General features: G+C 46.3%; 2 protein-coding genes across 2 annotated transcripts in view; one reads left to right on the forward strand and one right to left on the reverse strand.

Annotated features, from left to right (window-relative positions):
* The first annotated feature begins 123 nt into the window (after positions 1-123).
* On the forward strand, positions 124-6,911 carry LOC106733776 (intersectin-2-like). Its single transcript, XM_027767934.1, has 6 exons — positions 124-459; positions 1,036-1,157; positions 1,799-1,881; positions 4,564-4,647; positions 5,390-5,563; positions 5,881-6,911. The coding sequence occupies exons 1-6, from the start codon at positions 376-378 to the stop codon at positions 6,183-6,185; spliced, it is 852 nt and encodes a 283-aa protein (XP_027623735.1). The 5' UTR covers positions 124-375; the 3' UTR covers positions 6,186-6,911.
* Positions 6,912-8,694: 1,783 nt separating this feature from the next.
* Positions 8,695-17,558, reverse strand: part of FAM228A (family with sequence similarity 228 member A) — a 13,589-nt gene continuing 4,725 nt past the window's right edge. The window contains exons 3-7 of the mRNA XM_006167648.1: positions 17,200-17,388; positions 16,096-16,183; positions 15,825-15,981; positions 10,378-10,522; positions 8,695-9,062 (exon numbers count right to left, since the gene is read on the reverse strand). Coding sequence (XP_006167710.1) covers positions 8,856-9,062; positions 10,378-10,522; positions 15,825-15,981; positions 16,096-16,183; positions 17,200-17,388 — 786 coding nt within the window. The 3' untranslated portion in view covers positions 8,695-8,855. The remainder of the gene's footprint in view (positions 9,063-10,377; positions 10,523-15,824; positions 15,982-16,095; positions 16,184-17,199; positions 17,389-17,558) is intronic.

The raw sequence follows: 17,558 nt of genomic DNA on the forward strand, positions 1-17,558 counted from the left end.
GCGCTGTTGGTCCAAGCGCCGCATCTCTGTCATCGAAAGAGCACTGTTAGGATTTAATGTGGACATGGTGATGGTGTGTTCGATGGGTGTGTTCTTTGTCGCTCTGATGTAAGGATCTTCTGTGTAAAGGTGAACGACTCAGCACATTCTACACAGAATCCACAGGCCCAAGGCCCGGGCCTCGCAGTGGGGCTGGGATGGTTTGTGCCGAGACTTACGAAGGGACATTTTCTTTCTCTTAAGCAACTTATTTTCAACTCCCTCACCAACTGCCTGGGGCCCCGGAAGCTTTTGCATAGTGGGAAATTATACAAGACCAAGAGCAGTAAGGAGCTACACGGATTCCTCTTCAATGACTTCCTGCTTCTCACCTACATGGTCAAGCAGTTTGCCGTTTCCTCCGGCTCTGAGAAACTTTTCAGCTCTAAGTCCAACGCCCAATTCAAAATGTACAAGACGGTGAGTGCAGCCTGCCTGGAGCGGCATCAGGCCCTACTGAGGTTTTGCGTTTACCTCAAGGGCCTCCTTCCCATTGAGCCTGCCCTGCCCTCACAGGACTCTCACCTGTTTCCAGAGGGCTTGCACTTACTCGCTGCTCTGCAGGACAGGACCCGTGTCAGACAGGACCCCTGTCAGCAGGGCTTTCAGTGCTCACCGGGGGCCCCCAGCTGGCCCCCAGCTGGATTCCAGCTTTGGACTAAAACTTCCTCCCAGCAAACATGACACCTGGTCCCTCCGCTGTCCACCCTCAGCAGCAGTCTCTCTGTAAACCGAGCCTGATGCTCAGTGCCAGGGGTCGGTGTGCATAGGGGCTGTCCGGTGGCACCAGAAGTCACAGATTCTCGAGCTGCTGGCCCAGTTCAGGTAGACCTCGCCCTGGTACCACTTCTACAAGGTGGAGCCATTTCTTTCCTCCTGTGTTAAAGACCCCCTTCTACTGCTCTGCGGCGCATCAGACGGACAGAATCCTTGGGACAGGGCAGATGGAGTGTTCCAGCCCATCTCACAGCCTGTGACTGGCCCTCATTCTTTCAGCCCATTTTCCTGAACGAGGTCTTGGTGAAGCTGCCCACAGACCCTTCCAGCGATGAGCCCGTCTTCCACATTTCCCACATCGACCGGGTCTACACGCTCCGCACAGACAACATTAACGAGAGGTCAGTCCCGGCCAGCTGTGGCTTGCCTGAAGCCTCGCAGGAAGCTGGACGCCCCCTCTCCTACACACCCTTCTCCACGGCCAAGTCCTACCAGCCCTGCGTCCTCACCAGTCTTAACATGCACCCCGCCAGGCTTTGGCCACCTCTGATCAGTGCCTCGCTTCTGTCTCCTCGTGGTGCTCCCACCTTCCGAAATGGCAAATCCGAGCCTCGGTCCCTGCTAGAGTCCTGTCAGGGACTGCCTCCAGTGACAGTCCCCGTCCTGGGCTGGTTTCCAAGACCCCGCTATGCAGCCAGCCTCTCCCCATCCCTCTTTCCCATGAGCTTGCCCTCCAGCCCAACGCTGCCCTCCCATGTACCTCTGTGTGCACAGCCACTTGCGTGGGGGCCTACGTGCCCAGCTGTCATCCCAGTGCTCATGTGCATCTTCTTTCTGGATCCCTGGCACCTTCCAGGTGCCTGGTATTCTATAAGCAATCAAGAATTGTCTAGAAATTCTCAGCTTGATCCTCAGTGAGTAACTGAGTCTTTTACCTGAGCTTGCTAAAGCTGAGGTTAGCAAGAAAAAGCTTTGCAGGGGCTACCTTTGGGACCAGGAGGGCCATGAGGAGCCACCAATGGCCACTCCACTTCTCCTCTAGGACTGCCTGGGTCCAGAAGATCAAGGGGGCGTCTGAGCAATACATCGACACAGAAAAGAAGAAACGGGAGAAGGCTTATCAGGGTATGGTGGTGCTTGGAGGGCCTGGGCCGTGGGGCCTGGGACCGGGCGGGGTTTGGCCTTGGGACACCAGCTAGTGTTGCTGCAATGAGGCTGGCAGGGTGGGGTGTGAGCAAGGCCAGAGCTGTTGCAGGACCATGGTCCAAACCTTCCCAAGCCCCTACCCATCGCATAGAGGTGAGAGCCAGTGTGCCCGTGCCAGGACCACGGTTCCAAACCCCCACACAGACATGGGAGTGACTGTGTCCATCCCGGGACCTCCCTTCTCTCTGCAAAGTCACTGCCTTCATCCCTGCCACTCACCTTCTTGCCTCTCCGTGCGCAGACCTCAGCTCGGACCGTTTTGCACTCTCACACTCAAGCTCTGTGGCCTGTTTCCCTTCAGCTCATAAACCCCTCCTCTCCCTGCCCATCTTCTCCCACCCCAGTCCACTGGGCTCTCTCCTCCGGGGTCCACCCGCCCACCCTCTTCCTGGTCAGCCAGGTCTCCTGGCCCTGATGGCCCTTGCTCCTCCTCCCTTCTTCCTGACAAGGGGCCTCTGTTGCCCTGAGCCCCCTCTTTCCTCCCATCGTGCTCCGTGGGGCTCCATATTGTTGCACTGGTCGCATCCTTTGTGTTCACGTGCTGGGCCCAGCCTGCTCAGTGTATTTGTAAAACACTGCCCACCCACGGTGCCCTCTAAACAGAAATGTCACAGTCCCCACTTTCTTCCCCAGCTCTACCCCAATCCCAAGCCCCCGCTTCTGTGCCCGGTCTCCAGCCACTCCCAGACCGGCCTGTGGCCCCTCACCCAGGAGAGCGTGTGCTCTGAGCACCTCGCCTGCGCCTCCCCGCGACCCGGCCGCACCTCCAGGCACCCTCCCTGTACAGCCCCAGCCGGTTCCTGCCGCTGTCATTGTAGCTCTTCATATGTTTTTTCATTCAGGTTTCCCTTAAATTTGTTAAATATTTCCGAAAGGTATGTGTAAATTGGCTCTTCTAATTGAATATTCTTTTAATGGTACTTTAAAAGCTTGCTATTGAAAAATCAATGACTGAATCATTTTGTAAAGCCTGTAATGATATCTTAATTGGTAAAATATGTAAATCAGTATTTTTCTGAGTTTTGTTTATCATTAATGTCTGTGTATATTGTTGAGCATCATCTGTTCTTCAGACATGTATCGATTCTTTAGCCATTCCTCAATTATTTTGTGCTAGGCTTAACTGGGCCTACAGAGATGTATAAGGCCCGGCCCTGCCTGCAGGAGAGCTCAGTGCAGCTCTGAGAGAGTGTGAGCCCAAACGACCGCTCTCATAGAGAAGGTTATACTCGCCCTCAGTTAGGAAAATAGCTCTGGCCAGCTGGCGGCATGGTGGTTAAGGCAGCTGGATCCCACATGGCTGACTGCTCAGTTTGAGTCTCAGTCCAGCAGCTTGGAAAACACTCTTGATGCCTGTGTGTACATGCCCACAATCCCAAGAGAAGAATGGAAGAGAAGGGATTGCTGTGTGGCCATTCCCTCTCTCTCTGTCTCTGTCTGACAAGTATAATTTAAAGAAAAAAAAAAAAAAAGAAAGAAAAGAAAAGAAACAATCAGTAGTTCACCAAGCATCCTTTGGTTAGATTTGGGAGGTTTTATTTTTACTTTTAAAAAAAAAATGTTTTTTCCCATGAGAGAGAAAGAGACTCCTCATAGGTCCTCACACTGCAGTCCACCCCCAGCCTCAAATAGCCTAGCTATGAGCACACATATGCCCAGCTCAGGGAGGTCTCAGGACACAAACCCAGGACCTTCCCTGTGTGGGTCTGGTCGCATTAACATTATGCCATCACCTGGCCTTTTTTGTTAATTTTTTAAATCCTTGAAGCCTGCTCAACTAAGTTTCATGCTTACCAAGACTATGGGAGTCCACTGACTCTCCTCTCCACAGTAAAAGCATTGAGTACCTACTTACATAGAAAAAGGCCTTAAGTAAAACTGCCTTATAAGCTACAATGTCTCCATGTAATTGGAATTCTGGTGGGTGGTTTGAATTCTGGTGGGTGGTTTGGATTTTGACATCTGCTGTTTAAATTTTTACCTTGTCATTGAGAAGCTCTGAGTTGAGCACATTATAGTCCTTTCTAAGCCTTATTTTTTTCTCATCTACTTTGGAAGGTGTGCAGTTTAAATAGTACGATTTTATGAAGGTCCAGCACATGCCTAACACAAAGTAAATATTCAATAAATGCTAGCTGCTGCTGTTAAGTGCTAAACAAATAATACATAGTATTATTTTATTGAAATTACTCTTTGCATTTGAGAATTAATCAGAAGTCTGTGCTCTACAATGGCTCCTGTCTGGCAGAGACAGACATTACCTAGAATTGGAGGCCCAGTAGGCTGTGGGGTGGTCATAGTCATGGATAACAAATGCAGAGGGGAGGAAATGGGTCTAGGAGGTGAGGAGATGGGCCCTGGTCTCAAAGGACAGGATGCTGATGGACAGAGATGGTGAGCAAGGCATTTGTAGCAGGCAACACCGCAGGGAAAGGGCACAGGAGCAGCCAGGGGCCAGGCTTTGGGGCCCGGCACAGTAGCAGGTGAGTGGCGGTAGTCATGGTGGGGGAGAAAGACAGAGTGTGTACAGCTCAGCATCATGGCTATGCTGTCTGCATTCCCAGAGAAAAAATTAATGCAACTCTTCTTCCTTTTTTGTAGCCCGCTCTCAGAAGATGTCAGGCATCGGGCGTCTGATGGTGCATGTCATCGAAGCTACAGAATTAAAAGCCTGTAAACCAAACGGTAAATGCTCCTCTCGCTCAACAGGCTTGGTAGCTGCGCCACTCTGTGATGACTCTTCTGCACGTGTGATGAGAGGATACTTTTATATTTTTCTTTATTTATGATAGAGCACATGCGTGTACGTAGGGGAGAGAGAATAACAGAGAAAGAGGGAAAGAAAAGGGGAGAAAAAGAGGGAAGAAAGGAGAGAGGGAGAGGGGAAATAGCACTTCCACAGGGTCTGGTCACACTGCAGTCCCCTTCCACTAGTCCTCCAGCCCACTGGATCCTGGGCGCTCGCTAGTGTGCCCAGCCTATTTCGGGCCGACTAGGCTGGAGATCTGAATCACAGTCACACCTGGGACCTGTGTCCCCGTGAGCAGCACTGTCACTGCTGCTCCCACAGAGCCGCCCAATGGGATGCTTACGTGTGGGTTTTGAGTGTCACTGAAATGGTGACAAGCTAGTTTATCGAGCAGTATTATTACCCGTTTTCCCGGTAAGTACCACGTGCCTTTGAGAAAGCGTGAAACAAGTTGCACTGACACTGGCCTGGGCTCCGAGGGGGCGGTCCTGGTGTTGGAGCTTACGGTGCTGAGGACGCGGAGACAGCATCACTAGACCGCGGGGATGTGGGCCCCTGCGGTGGCTGCTGCCAGGCTCTATGGCAAAGCGTCATTTTGGATCCTGTGTCTGCTCTGGAAGGCCGTTAGTCACTCACTTTCCTACACGTGCCATGTGTGCCTATGGTTTTCCTCTCCAGGAAAGAGCAACCCGTACTGCGAAATCAGCGTGGGCTCCCAGAGCTACACCACCAGAACCATCCAGGACACACTCAACCCCAAGTGGAATTTTAACTGCCAGTTCTTTATTAAGGATCTTTACCAAGATGTGCTGTGTCTCACCATGTTTGACAGAGACCAGTTTTCACCAGATGGTAAGTATAACTTGGCTGGGAGCTAAAGGTTTTCCCGGTTTTCTGGAATCTAAGTCTAGATCCAGGGATCTCCGCCATTTATGTGCCCCCTGACACAGAAGGGCAATGACCCAAGCCTGGCGGCAGTGGGTGCCCTTCTTTGGGGACGAAGGAGTCTGTTTCAGGTCTGGGCCTAGTCACCCCTACCCTCACACAGACGCACACAGAGAATGTGCACGCCGAGCTCCTGGAGAGGGCTGAATGGGGAGGACAGCGTCTGACCAGAGACCGCTTCTCTCACACGAGTCTGCTGTCGTTCTCCTTGCGTCCATTCACAGCATCCAGCATCCATAAACCAAAAGAAGTTCCTTCTTTTGGATTTGAAAGTTTTACGAATCCTGTTTCAGACACTCCTCCTGAGGCATTTTGTAAATATTTTTATAATGAAAAAAGACTTGGACTCTCACATGATGTCTATTCATCAGATTTCCTGGGTCGTACAGAAGTTCCAGTGGCAAAAATTCGAACAGAACAGGAAAGCAAAGGCCCTACAACCCGCCGACTGCTGCTGCATGAGGTCCCCACTGGGGAGGTCTGGGTCCGCTTTGACCTGCAGCTTTTTGAGCAGAAAACTCTCATCTAGGAGATTCAGGAGGATGGCACCAGGGGATCTTCCCACTGACTGGGGCTGGGGAACCAAAGACTGTGCCCTTCAGGGCTGGGGGAGCATCTTGCAGCTTCATCCATCACAAAGCCATGCACGCTGGGGCCTCTGTTTCATTGTGCACTAAATCGCTAGCGATCTATGCAAACAGGATCTTTCCTATAAATAAACCAAACCCCATAGCACAGTGCCTTGCATTAGTGTTAAGCTCAGCTGGGTTTCGATGCCGAGGTTTCCGTTTTCAGGGCTATACAAAGTATTACACGGAAATGAGGCATCAGATCCAGAGACATCCCGCATGGTTGGACGTGTCCATTGTGGAGTGGTTTGGTGACGTTGTAACCAGTCCACGCCACGTGACCTGTGTGGGTCACAGCCACTCAGGAGGTGAAAGGTGGGATGAGGCGCTGCAGCCTCAGCTTGAGCAGTGACGCTGAGATGGCGTCTACTGGTGCACTGAATAGAACCAGCAACGACCACTCTATTCCTGACTAGACTTTACCATTCTCTGCTAAGACAATATAGTTTGAAATATGAGGGAGAAAGCTTGATTTACTTTAAATACTGTGAACGCTAATAATGTGGAAAATATTTTTCAACTTTAATTTTCTGAAGTATAAGTTATTTATGTAAATGTCTTGTTTTTGCATATTTCATAGGACATGCATCTTTAAGCTTTATCATTGCCAATATGTACAGAAAGAAAATAAAAATATAAGTTTATGAATGTAACTTCTTTCAAAGCCTGACTGGTTTATTTGCTAATGAAGACTGAAAACATATCCTCAGAGGTTGTTTATAATGAAACCAAATTCCTTTCTGGTACAGCTGGAAAAACCCAGGCTGCGGGGTCAGGTGAGGACACCCAAGGCCTCATCAAGGCTCCACCCTCCACTTGCTCTGTGACCTTGGTCAACCTGCTTCGTATTTCTGGGCTCTTCCTCGGTGGCTGTGTGGATGAGCTCTGTGGCATCTGCCTGACCCTGTGGTCCTAATGCTTGCCAAGTCGAACAGAGACCCCAGTGTATGCTTCATAGCCCCTCAAAAGTCCTCTCCTCCCCCAGCCCTGCCCTGTCAGAGCCACTTCCACACCACTCACGCTGCTTGTCGGCTTCTGAGTTGAGATGCGAAATCTCTGAAAATTGATAAAAAGGTCTTACACATTAAATCCCTGCTTAGTGAGTAAAGCTGGGAAAAGAGCTGTCCTTTCACAGGAACCACCTGGGCTGCAGAGTTCCTGACTTCCAAGGAGCAGGTCTTCCGCAGGCAGCTGGAGGGAACAGGAAGGATTTAGATGTCCCCAGGGCATGGGCCTCCACCGGAGCCCTTGCTTCCGTTTAAACATAATCACTGGGCAAGGAAGGATGGAAAACTTAATCCAGTACTTAAATATTATCTTCAATTTAAAAGTCCATCACTTACTCCTCGTAGGTGCTGACTGTGGGCACTGGTTGGTTAAAACATGGGTACAGAGACATAAGAGAAACCTGCACTCAGCATATGAGAACAGAACAGCTCAGCAGTTACTTACGGAAGGGACAGGTTGTTCAGGCACAGCCTCACTGAGCAAAGTGCTGGCGACCCCTAGGATTTGGAGAAGTGTGTTTGATTAATTACGAAGACAAGTGTTGATGCCAGGGGCGAGTCTGCCTCTGGCTGGCTTTTACAGCACTACGCTGTCCTGAGAAATCAGGCAAGTTTAAAACCAGCTCTGGGCTGACTTGTGTTCATAGCTACAGAACAACCCTTCTGTTCTGAGGACTGTGAGGACTTTAATTCTCACTAGTGTGAACAGTGGCTAGGGCTGTTTCTCCATCTCTAGATATGTCAGGGCTCTTTGGCAGATTTAGGACCCAGGAGCCTACAGGATCTGAGTCAGACAAACACTCAGCAACTCTTAAGTATCCTCTTTGAACTAGGAACACAGATCTTCCCCTGAAGAAACCAAGTTCTCTCCTGACTGAAAAGCGAACCTGATTCTCTGGAGGGCACGAGGAGGGGAGAGTGCACCCAAAGACTTCAGGCATCCACTCAGGAAGGACTGAGCAAATAAACCTGGTACAGCCTGGAAGCCCCCCGCTCTGCTGAGGAGCCCCCAGCAAGCCCTGCAGTGTGGGCAGGGATAATGGCACCCAGGGAGACTCAGGTTTGTGGCACTGTGCATTACAAAGTCCAAGTGGGTGTGAGGAGGAAGCACGTGGGCGGTGCACATACACCTGGGCACCAGAGGGACTGGACCTGGGGCAGAGGACTGCCCATTTTGAGCTAGGGGACTGGCCTCAAGCAAGTCACAGAGCCTTTCTGAGAGTCATATGTTGGGAGATAACAATACTATCTTGCTGTTGAAACTTTTTTCTTTTTTAATTATGTACTTTTATTTATTCATTCACTTATTTTAATTTGACTAGAGAGAGAAGAAAGTGAGAAAGCAAGCACCAGGTCCAGGACTCAAACCGTGGTCAGCCATGTGGGAGTGTCCAGCGCCTTAACCACTATGCCACTTGCTGGCCCTGAAACTTTTCAGTGAGTACAAAACAGCTCAGTCACACAGTTCCTGGTTCACAGCAGGAGCTCAATAAACAGTATTATTATTTGGATGTTTCTTACAGTATATTTGCAGCTGGAAAGAGAAACCACGAGTGTGGTATTTTAACTGCTGAATAGACGCTGCAAACTTAAGTCAACGAGGCTGTTTTGCCAAAGACGGCCCTGCCTGGCCGCGTCCTGCAGGGATGCCAAGTGCTTCCCCAGGACCTCTGCGGTCATCGCCCTTCTTTCCACAGGCCATGACCCCATTCCATGCCGGTTGTCCCCAGCTGCCCAGGAGCGGGGCCTCTGTTGTCTGCTTCCTGAAACCTGCTGACAGAAGAGAAGGGCTGAGTGTGCTGTAGGGTAGATCTTCAGTATTCTTACCCCCCCACACCCACCCACCCACACACACACACACACACACACACACACACACGGCAACTATAAGAGGTAATGGATACGTTAGTTAGCTTGATTGGTAGTCACTTCATAATGAATACATACACGAACTCATCACATGGTACGTCATGAATATTGAAGAACAGAATGAGGAGTTCCCTGTGCTCTCGCAGAAATTGCTGAAGAAAGTTACACGGTAAGTGAGGAGACTGTTTCTCTCTGGAGAGACAGGAGTACACTGTGATTGAGCAGGATTGGGCTGCAAAATATCTAAGAAGGGTTTCCAACTGGAGAGAAGAAACAGTCTCTGGGAGTGGCTGGTCAAAGGAGAGTGCACAGATGTGCTGTGTGCTCAAGACAAGTCCTGCGCCCATGAGTCACCGAGCCCTGAGGGCCCTAAGCCCTGGGCTTTAGAGAACAGTGTGAGAGAGAGTGGAAGGGGATGTGGGCTATGAGCTGTGTCAACTGAATTAGGAACTCTGGGTAAGAAATCTGTGCTCGGGCTCGGGACCAGCAGATGCGTAGCGGTTACATGGCTGGACTCCCGAGCACGTGTATCCTAAGACAAAAACCTCTTTTATTTTCTTTGAGAGATTTTTGCTATAGGGTGTGTGCACTCGCCGGAGAGACAGAAAGCAAGAAATCACTCCCCGGGGGAGATGACCATGCCACCCCACCTAGAAGAAATGGTGGAGTTGCCTGAGAGTTGGTGCTGCCACGCTGATGGGGCATCCTTTGGCAGGAGAGCCTTGCATGAGGAAACTCAGAAAAGTAGTAAACATGACCCTGAACCCCACTTTCAGGGGATAAATGATGCCCTTACAAAGAGAGGGCAAATCTGACCACAGAGGATCTGGCCAGTGCAGTTCCCTCAGCTCTTTTCCTGAGCTTTTGTCCCTTTGCTCCGCCCCTCCTCCCCTTTCCCCATCCTTTTATTTCTGCAGGATCCTGGGCCCACACATGGACCCCGAGAGCCTTGCAGGGCACGTGTTACTGCTGCATCACAGCAGCTGGGCCTTCTGCCCTTTTCTACCATTTACTGCTTAAGACATCCAAGACAGACCCCAAATGTTGTTTTCCTTTTGCCTTCTCTTTTCCACTCCCTTTTTCTACTGCTTCCTTTGCCCTCAGGGCCCATCTGAGATGGGCTTTGCCAGAGGCTGCAATTCTGGAATCCGTGCTTGCTGTCTGTGAGGGGTGAAAACTGTCCTCCCAGCCCAGCTCCTGGCAGGGCAGCACTCACCAGACCCTTCTTCTTTTCTTCCCCTTTGTTCTGGCTGAGCTTCCAGGAATGAAACTGCCTCTCAAAAGCAGTCTGACTTGGGTCAATTGTCTTTCTCTCCTTATCAGACAGATGTTTCTCTTCTGTATAGAAGAGCTTTTCAGTACTGCAAAGAAAGTACGGGGGGAAAGTGACCTGAATCAGCACAAACTGAATTACACCATTCAGTGGTTTCTGAAAATTAAGGTAATGAATTGAACACTCACGTTAGAAAAGGGAAGCCTGCCTAGACATCAGGTGGCTTCTCTCAGTCTGCCCACCCACACCCCTGCTGGCAGAGCCCTTAGGGAGGCAGTGCTTCGCAGGCTTCTCCCTAGCTGTGCTGAGGCATCAGGTCCACAGCCTCCACTGGTAAGGCCTAAGGCCATAACTGAACAAAGTGTTTCCAAGGCAACTCCAATGCTCACTCCAGGAAGTTAGCAGGCTCGCAAAGAGAAGTAAAAGTGCGAGCCACGTGGTCCCAAAAGAAAAAGGGCGGGCCTCCTGGTCCCTCGAGCAGCCTGGTGTCCTCTCCCTTGGCTCCCATGGCATACTGGTGTTTCTTTTTCTTTTTCTTTTCTCTCTCATTTTTTTTAAAGAGAGATTTTTGCTATAGGATGTATGCACTCGCCAGAAAGACAGAGACAGAGACAGAAAGTGAGAAATCACCCTCCAGGGGAAATGGCCATGCCATAGTCTCATCTCCATTTTACTCTTTGAATTTGGGACATGCATGCACACACACCCGGCATGAGTTTCAAGCCGCCAAGTCTGGGACTTGAACTGCGGTCGATTACGTGGGAGTCCAATGACGTAACCATTACGCCATCTGGTGTTCCCAACATACTGGTACTGTCTAACACAGCTAGCCACACACTCCATTTTTGTTTTAAAGTGAGAAGAATTCTGTTTTTGTAAGCATACTGTCTAATCTAGCCACCTTGCTCTTAAGTCTTTTTCTTACTTCATCAAACAGCCATGCAAGGCACCCAGTGAATGTGTCTCCTCAGAGGCCTGCTGCCAAAGCTGCCCCCATTCCTGCCCCAGGAAGCCTAAGGCTAGGAAAATTGGCCTTCTCTTTTCTTCCTCCATTTATTCATCCAAGAGCATTTACTTCTCTCTGGTATGTTCCAGCTAAGTGCTGAAAAAACCAAGATAAAGAAGAAATCAATCCTGTGCTCAAGCAGCTTGCTTCTAGAAATATGTAGTTTTATTTCGACATGATAATTGCCTCTTTCGCCTGTGCTGGAACGGCCAGTAATAGAGGGTGCGAAGGCAGGTCAGGGCATTGTAACTGTGCTGATCTGACCTAGAGACTTTTATGACTAATAAGTTGCTACAGAAAAGAGAGAGGAAAAATGGGAGAATAGGGGAGAGAACAAATACATATGGCAAGATGTTGGTATTTATGGAAACGGGTGATAGGTACATAGAAACTCACTGTATTCTCCACAGTCAGTGTATTTTGAAACATTTATAATAAAATATTTTAAAAACAAGTTAGTGTAACCTCCCACATTTATATAATGAGGGAGAAACATCAATCATTTCAATGAATGCAGAAAAAATATAGTTCAAAATTTGTGATGTGGGGCCCGCAGATGGCATAGCGGTTACATCACCGGATTTCCACATGGCTGACTGGTTTGAGTCCTGGACTGGTAGCTTGAAACTCACGTCAGGCACGTGTGCATGTGTGTCCACGATCCCAGGAGAATGGAGGAAAGGGGATTGTGGCATGGCCACAATGATTTCTCACTTTCCCTCCCACTGTCTCTTTCTGTAGTGAACACATGCACCCAAGGGCAAAAACCTCTACCAAAAAAAAATAATAAAAAAAATAAAAACAACTATAATGGAAAAAAAAAACTCACAGCAAATGAGGAATGGAAGTGTCTTCCTTAATTTGCTAAAAATAATGTCAAGCATAATAAATACTAAAAGCTTCTTTGATTTAGAAAATGAGACAAATCCACTCTCATCACTTCAGTTCAACTTTGCGACAGAGATCTTAGTACCATAATACAGTGAAAATAAAAAGTACAAGGAATGAAAAACAAGACAAAAATAACTGTCATTATTAGTAGATGATATGATTGTATATATAGAAAACCTGAAAGAAACTAGAGATAAAATATTAAATAAAATTTAACAAGGTTGCTGAATACATCAGTATATAAAATCATTCTTATTTCTGTACATCAACTACGAATACTAGAAAATAAACTATGTATATCAGGTCATTGGGAAAGTCACGACATATCTCTCTCTTTTTTTTTTTTTTAGGAGGTTTTTGCCTTAGGGCATGTGTACTTGCCAGAAAGAGAGAGATGAAGAGAGAAAGTGAGAAATCACCCCCACGGGGGATGGCCATGCCACAATCCATTCTCCATTCTCCTCCTGGCATCTTGGGCATCTATGCACACACGCCTAGTGTGATTTTCAAGCCACCAGGTCTAGGACTCAAACTGTGGTCAGTCATGTGGGAGCCAGTAACGTAACTGCTATACCATCTGCTGCCCCATGACGTATTTTTCTGTTTTTCTATGGAAAAAAATGCATCATGACTTTCCTGACAACCCAATAACAAAACAATAAAAAATTTAGCCACATATTTACAAGACTTTTAGACGTTTCACATCCATGGTACTTACTGTCACATGGGACTGCATAATTCTCTTATGGAAGGCTTTGTTGTAGGATATTTAGCAGCACCCTTGCCTCTGCCCACTACATGCCTATAGAGACCCATTTTCCTGACAACCAGAAATATCTCCAGACATTGCCAGATTTCTTCCTGGAGGCAAAATCAGTCCTGATTAAGAACCACTCCTTTGAGAGAAGTAAAATGAGACCACATAATGGAGAGATACATCATGTTCATGGATCAGAGGGCTAAAATTATAAACATGTCAATTCTCCCCAAGTGGTTTATAAATTCCATGCAATCCCAATCAAAACCCCATTTGTTTGTTTGGGGATGTGTGTGTGTGTGTGTGTGTGTGATTATATAAAACTTGGACTAATACTAAAATTTATAAAAGGATTTGTTCTTTGTTCTATCTGGTATTAAAACTCATTAAAAAACTGTGGTAAACAAGATAAGTAAGTAGGCCGGAACAGGGAACCCAGAAGTTAAATACATATAGAGGCACTAATTTGTATCAAAGTATGTACAGCATAGTCGGAGAAAAATTAAGATCTTGTCAGTCAATGGAGGGAATGGGCCTCATACACTGTATACGTAACATCACTCCCAACTGGATCACAAGCCCAAAACAAAAAGCAAAACATAAACCTATAAAGTTTTTGAAAGAAATTTAAAAATAATGTATGAAAATATTAATTATAAAGGAAAAGAAAGATAAAATTGACTATGTTAAAATTAATTCTATTCATCAAAAGAAACCACTGGAAGAGTAAAAATGCAATCCATGAGATAGGAAAAGGTACTTACAACACCTGTGCCTGGAAAAGGGTTTATATTCAGAGTATATAAGGAACACCTACAAATGAGCAAGACAGATACCCCAAAGAAAAGAATGGCAAAAGTCTAGAAGAAACATTTCTCAAATGAGGAAAACAAATAGCCAGAAAATATGAGGGAACTTTAAAAAAGTTAGTAGAGGGACCAGCAGTTAGCATAATGGCTATGTTGCTGGACTCCCATGTAGTTGATCAAGGTTCGAGTCCCAGACCCGGTGGCTTAAACTCATGCCAGGCATGTGTGCATGTGTGCCCAAGATTCCAGGAAGAGAATGGAGGAGGAGAGATTGTGGCATGGCCATCCCCCTGGGGGGGATTTCTCACTTTCTGTCTCTCTGTCTCTCTCTGTCTTTCTGGCAAGCCCACATGCCCTACAGCAAAAACCTCTCAAAAAAAAAAAGTTAGTAGAAAAATAAAATTAAAGCATGAGTTTATTTTGATGCAGAAAAACCTGAAACACTTGTATGGTTTTTTTCTACATATTTTCTACAAACTTTCTGAAGTCCCCTCATATATGAAAAGTACTAAGTGTCATTGGTCAACAGGAAAATGATAATGAACAGCCATCAGCTTTACACACATTAGTATGTCGGCCAATACCAAGAGTCAAGGAGAAAGTGAAGTAACATTATTGCTTATCGATGCTGACGGGTAAGCTGAAACAGATTCTGTGGGGAAAAGATTAACATTATCTCATGACCCAATAAACTGCATTTTTAGGTAGATCCCTAAGAAATGTGGGGGCCAGCAGATGGCATAATGGTTACATCACTTGACTCCCACATAGTCAACTACAATTCAAGTCCCAGACCTGGCAGTTTAAAACTCATACCAGGCGCATGTGTGACCCAAATCCTGAGAGGAGAATGGAGAAGGGACTCCAGCATGTCCATCCCCCTCTGGGAAGGTGATTTCTTGCTTTCTCTCTCTCTCTCTCTCTCCCTGTGTGTGTGTGTGTGTGTGTGTCTGTCTGTCTGTCTGTCCAGTGCACATGCTCTATAGTAAAAATCTCTCTTAAAAAAAAGAAATGTGGCCTGTGGGAACCAAAATACCTGCATTAGATTGTTGATGATAGTAAAAGGTACAAACAATCCAAATGTCCACCAACAGTGGAATGGTTAAATCAATGACAGCAGAGTTAACAATGGAAAACCATACAAAACAGAAACTAATACACTAGAGCTGTAGGCAACAACATGAGTGAATCTTAAAAATAGTGGTGAGCAGGGACCAGCAGGTGGTGTGGTGGTTAAGGCACTGGATTCCCACATGGCCAACTATGGTGAGCAAAAGTAAGTCACACATGGGTTGTACACACTTACAACAGATAAGTTTTATAGTATGTAAATTTATCCTAATAAGAACATTTTCTAAAAATTCAATCACAAAATATCAAGTGCTTTAAGTTTCCATTTACATAAAATTTTAAAAAGGCAAGATAAATTATATCATTTAATGATACAAAAAGAACTGATGATGCTATAGAAAGCAAGGAAGTAAACCCTTACAAATGTGGAGCTAGGGGCATGTGTGTGTGCATGCCTAAAATCCCGAAGGAGGAGAGGAATGGAGAAGGGATTATGGCATGACCATTCCCCATGGAGGGTGCTTTCTAGCTCTCTCTCTCTCTCAATTAGGGCAACCCATGTGTCCTCTGGAAAACTTTTAAAAGTTGAAGCTAGCTCTAGGGTGGGGAGGAGATGGCCATCTGCCAGGGGGCCAGTGCACTTCTTGACCTGGATGCTAATTTCACAGGACTGGCTAGGGATTTGTAAACTACTCATACCGCCTACTGTATGTATATTTCATAATACAAAACTGGTTAAAGTAATAATAAAACTAAAAGAAAGGTAATGTGACTAGCTACAAGGTCTGTGTTAGGAAATAAACTACACTTCAAGCTGAACAAACATTTGCTATTGACTTATTTTGTTCATCTGTACCTGCATTTACCGCGAGCTTTACTTCTCATGGATCTTGCAGAGGCTCTCCGTGGCTCTTTTGGAATCGCACTGTGTCGCATGAAAGTGAACTGGGGCAATTTGTCATGCAGCCTGGCCTTCTCTATTTCTTTTAGTTCTTTTATGGAAAATTTTTTACCTACAGGAAAAAAAGATTTAAAAAAAATCTAAATATGATGTCCATCACTCTGTGGTGGGGAATTACTTGACAATTGGCAGTCTCTAAAAATGAAGCCTGGTGAGCACAAAGCACCTGTCTCATAGTGCAGATTAGTTCTCTTCTTTTCATCCACTTCTTGCTGTCTTTGAAACGTAGGGTCACAAAATGGTGGGACTATAACCTATAAGAAAATCGAGACTTTTTGAGGACTCGGGTGCAGCTTATATTAAGCTTCTTAAATCCATTCTAAACATTCAAGTATGGCCTTACTATAACACTGCAACAAAAATAAAGATCTGTGAATTATGTCAAGGCATGGAGCAGTGGAAGATTAAGTATCTGTCCCATCTGAAGGTACTTCCCTGAGTTGAATGTCTGAATGGAAGGATAGAGGGAGGAAGGCTGGAGGGCGGGCCACCATGGAAGAGGCCTTCTATTCAGAGTTCCACTGTAGCACTGCATCAATCAATTAATATTCGCTGATGCCACTGAGTGCCACTTCCAGGTTAGTTCCTGTCCTCAAGGATCTCTCAGTCTAGGACAGGGTGTACCACAGTGACAGTCTAATCACAAGAGGAGTCAGCTCAGAAAACCAGGAGCACCTGGCAGCTCTCCTGACTGCCCTGGAAGACTCCCTCCTGGGGAGGCTGAGGACTGTTCTCTAAGGGCTTGTGAGAACAGAGCAGCAGGTGAACACAAGAATGAGTTTGTGCCAAGACGCAGGAACATATGGAGAAGATTATGGAGAGGCATTTTTTTTTCTCCTCCCTCTTCTAAGCCTTAATCAGAGGGTCTGTTTTCCCCCAATCTTCATTTCTCCCACAACACTTAACCCAGTGCTGGGCGGGAAGTACATGGTAAATAGTTACTTAAGGATAGCAGAATAAAATCGACATCATTTTGCTGTCAGAACCTACCTACCATAAAATCTCCCAATTTCTTGATAAACAATAATGCCCTGTGATTTAAGCCACCATTATTCTATTACCATTTACTTCAAAGCATTCCTTATAAACTTAGCTCCAAACCAACACTCCTGCCCACTCCACTGAGGTTAACAATGCAGTAGGTGCATTACAGTCCAATGAATTCATCTTAAATACAAAAATAAGGTTGGAGCTCTTCGCATAACCAGTAAAGTTGTTGAACCGACTCTTCAAATTATATATTATTTTTAAAAAACTCAACTTTTAGTACCGTTTTATTTGTGTGCTTTAAATAATATTCAAAATTCTCTTTCTTTTTTTCAGGCCCTTTATATGAAATGACTTTTTCCATAATTCTCTGCTGAAGCGGCTCTGCAACATTTTGGACCCATTTTTTATGTAACATTTCTTTTCTTCTTTCCTTAAAAACATCCAGATGCTGAAAATACTTATCCAATCTCTAAAGAAGTGATACAAAGAAAGAAAGCAAATTATTAAGAATGTTTCTTTTTATTGTCTTTTGAATGGGGGAACATTGACTCCTACTCCTAAAACTCTTAGTCACCCCCGAATCTCAAACATGCAAAGCCCTTGCATAAGATATTTGAAGCACAGAATGAAAATCAGAAA

The sequence above is a fragment of the Tupaia chinensis genome, unplaced genomic scaffold, assembly GCF_000334495.1.
Source record: "Tupaia chinensis unplaced genomic scaffold, TupChi_1.0 Scaffold144952_1, whole genome shotgun sequence".
In the NCBI taxonomy this organism is placed as follows: domain Eukaryota; kingdom Metazoa; phylum Chordata; class Mammalia; order Scandentia; family Tupaiidae; genus Tupaia; species Tupaia belangeri.

Excerpts from the sequence above, each read along its gene's own strand:
- LOC106733776 (XM_027767934.1), top strand. The coding sequence starts at position 376 with ATGGTCAAGCAGTTTGCCGTTTCCTCCGGCTCTGAGAAACTTTTCAGC. Across the intron at positions 460-1,035 it reads AATTCAAAATGTACAAGACG|CCCATTTTCCTGAACGAGGT; the intron begins GTGAGTGCAGCC and ends TCATTCTTTCAG. Across the intron at positions 1,158-1,798 it reads ACAGACAACATTAACGAGAG|GACTGCCTGGGTCCAGAAGA; the intron begins GTCAGTCCCGGC and ends CTTCTCCTCTAG.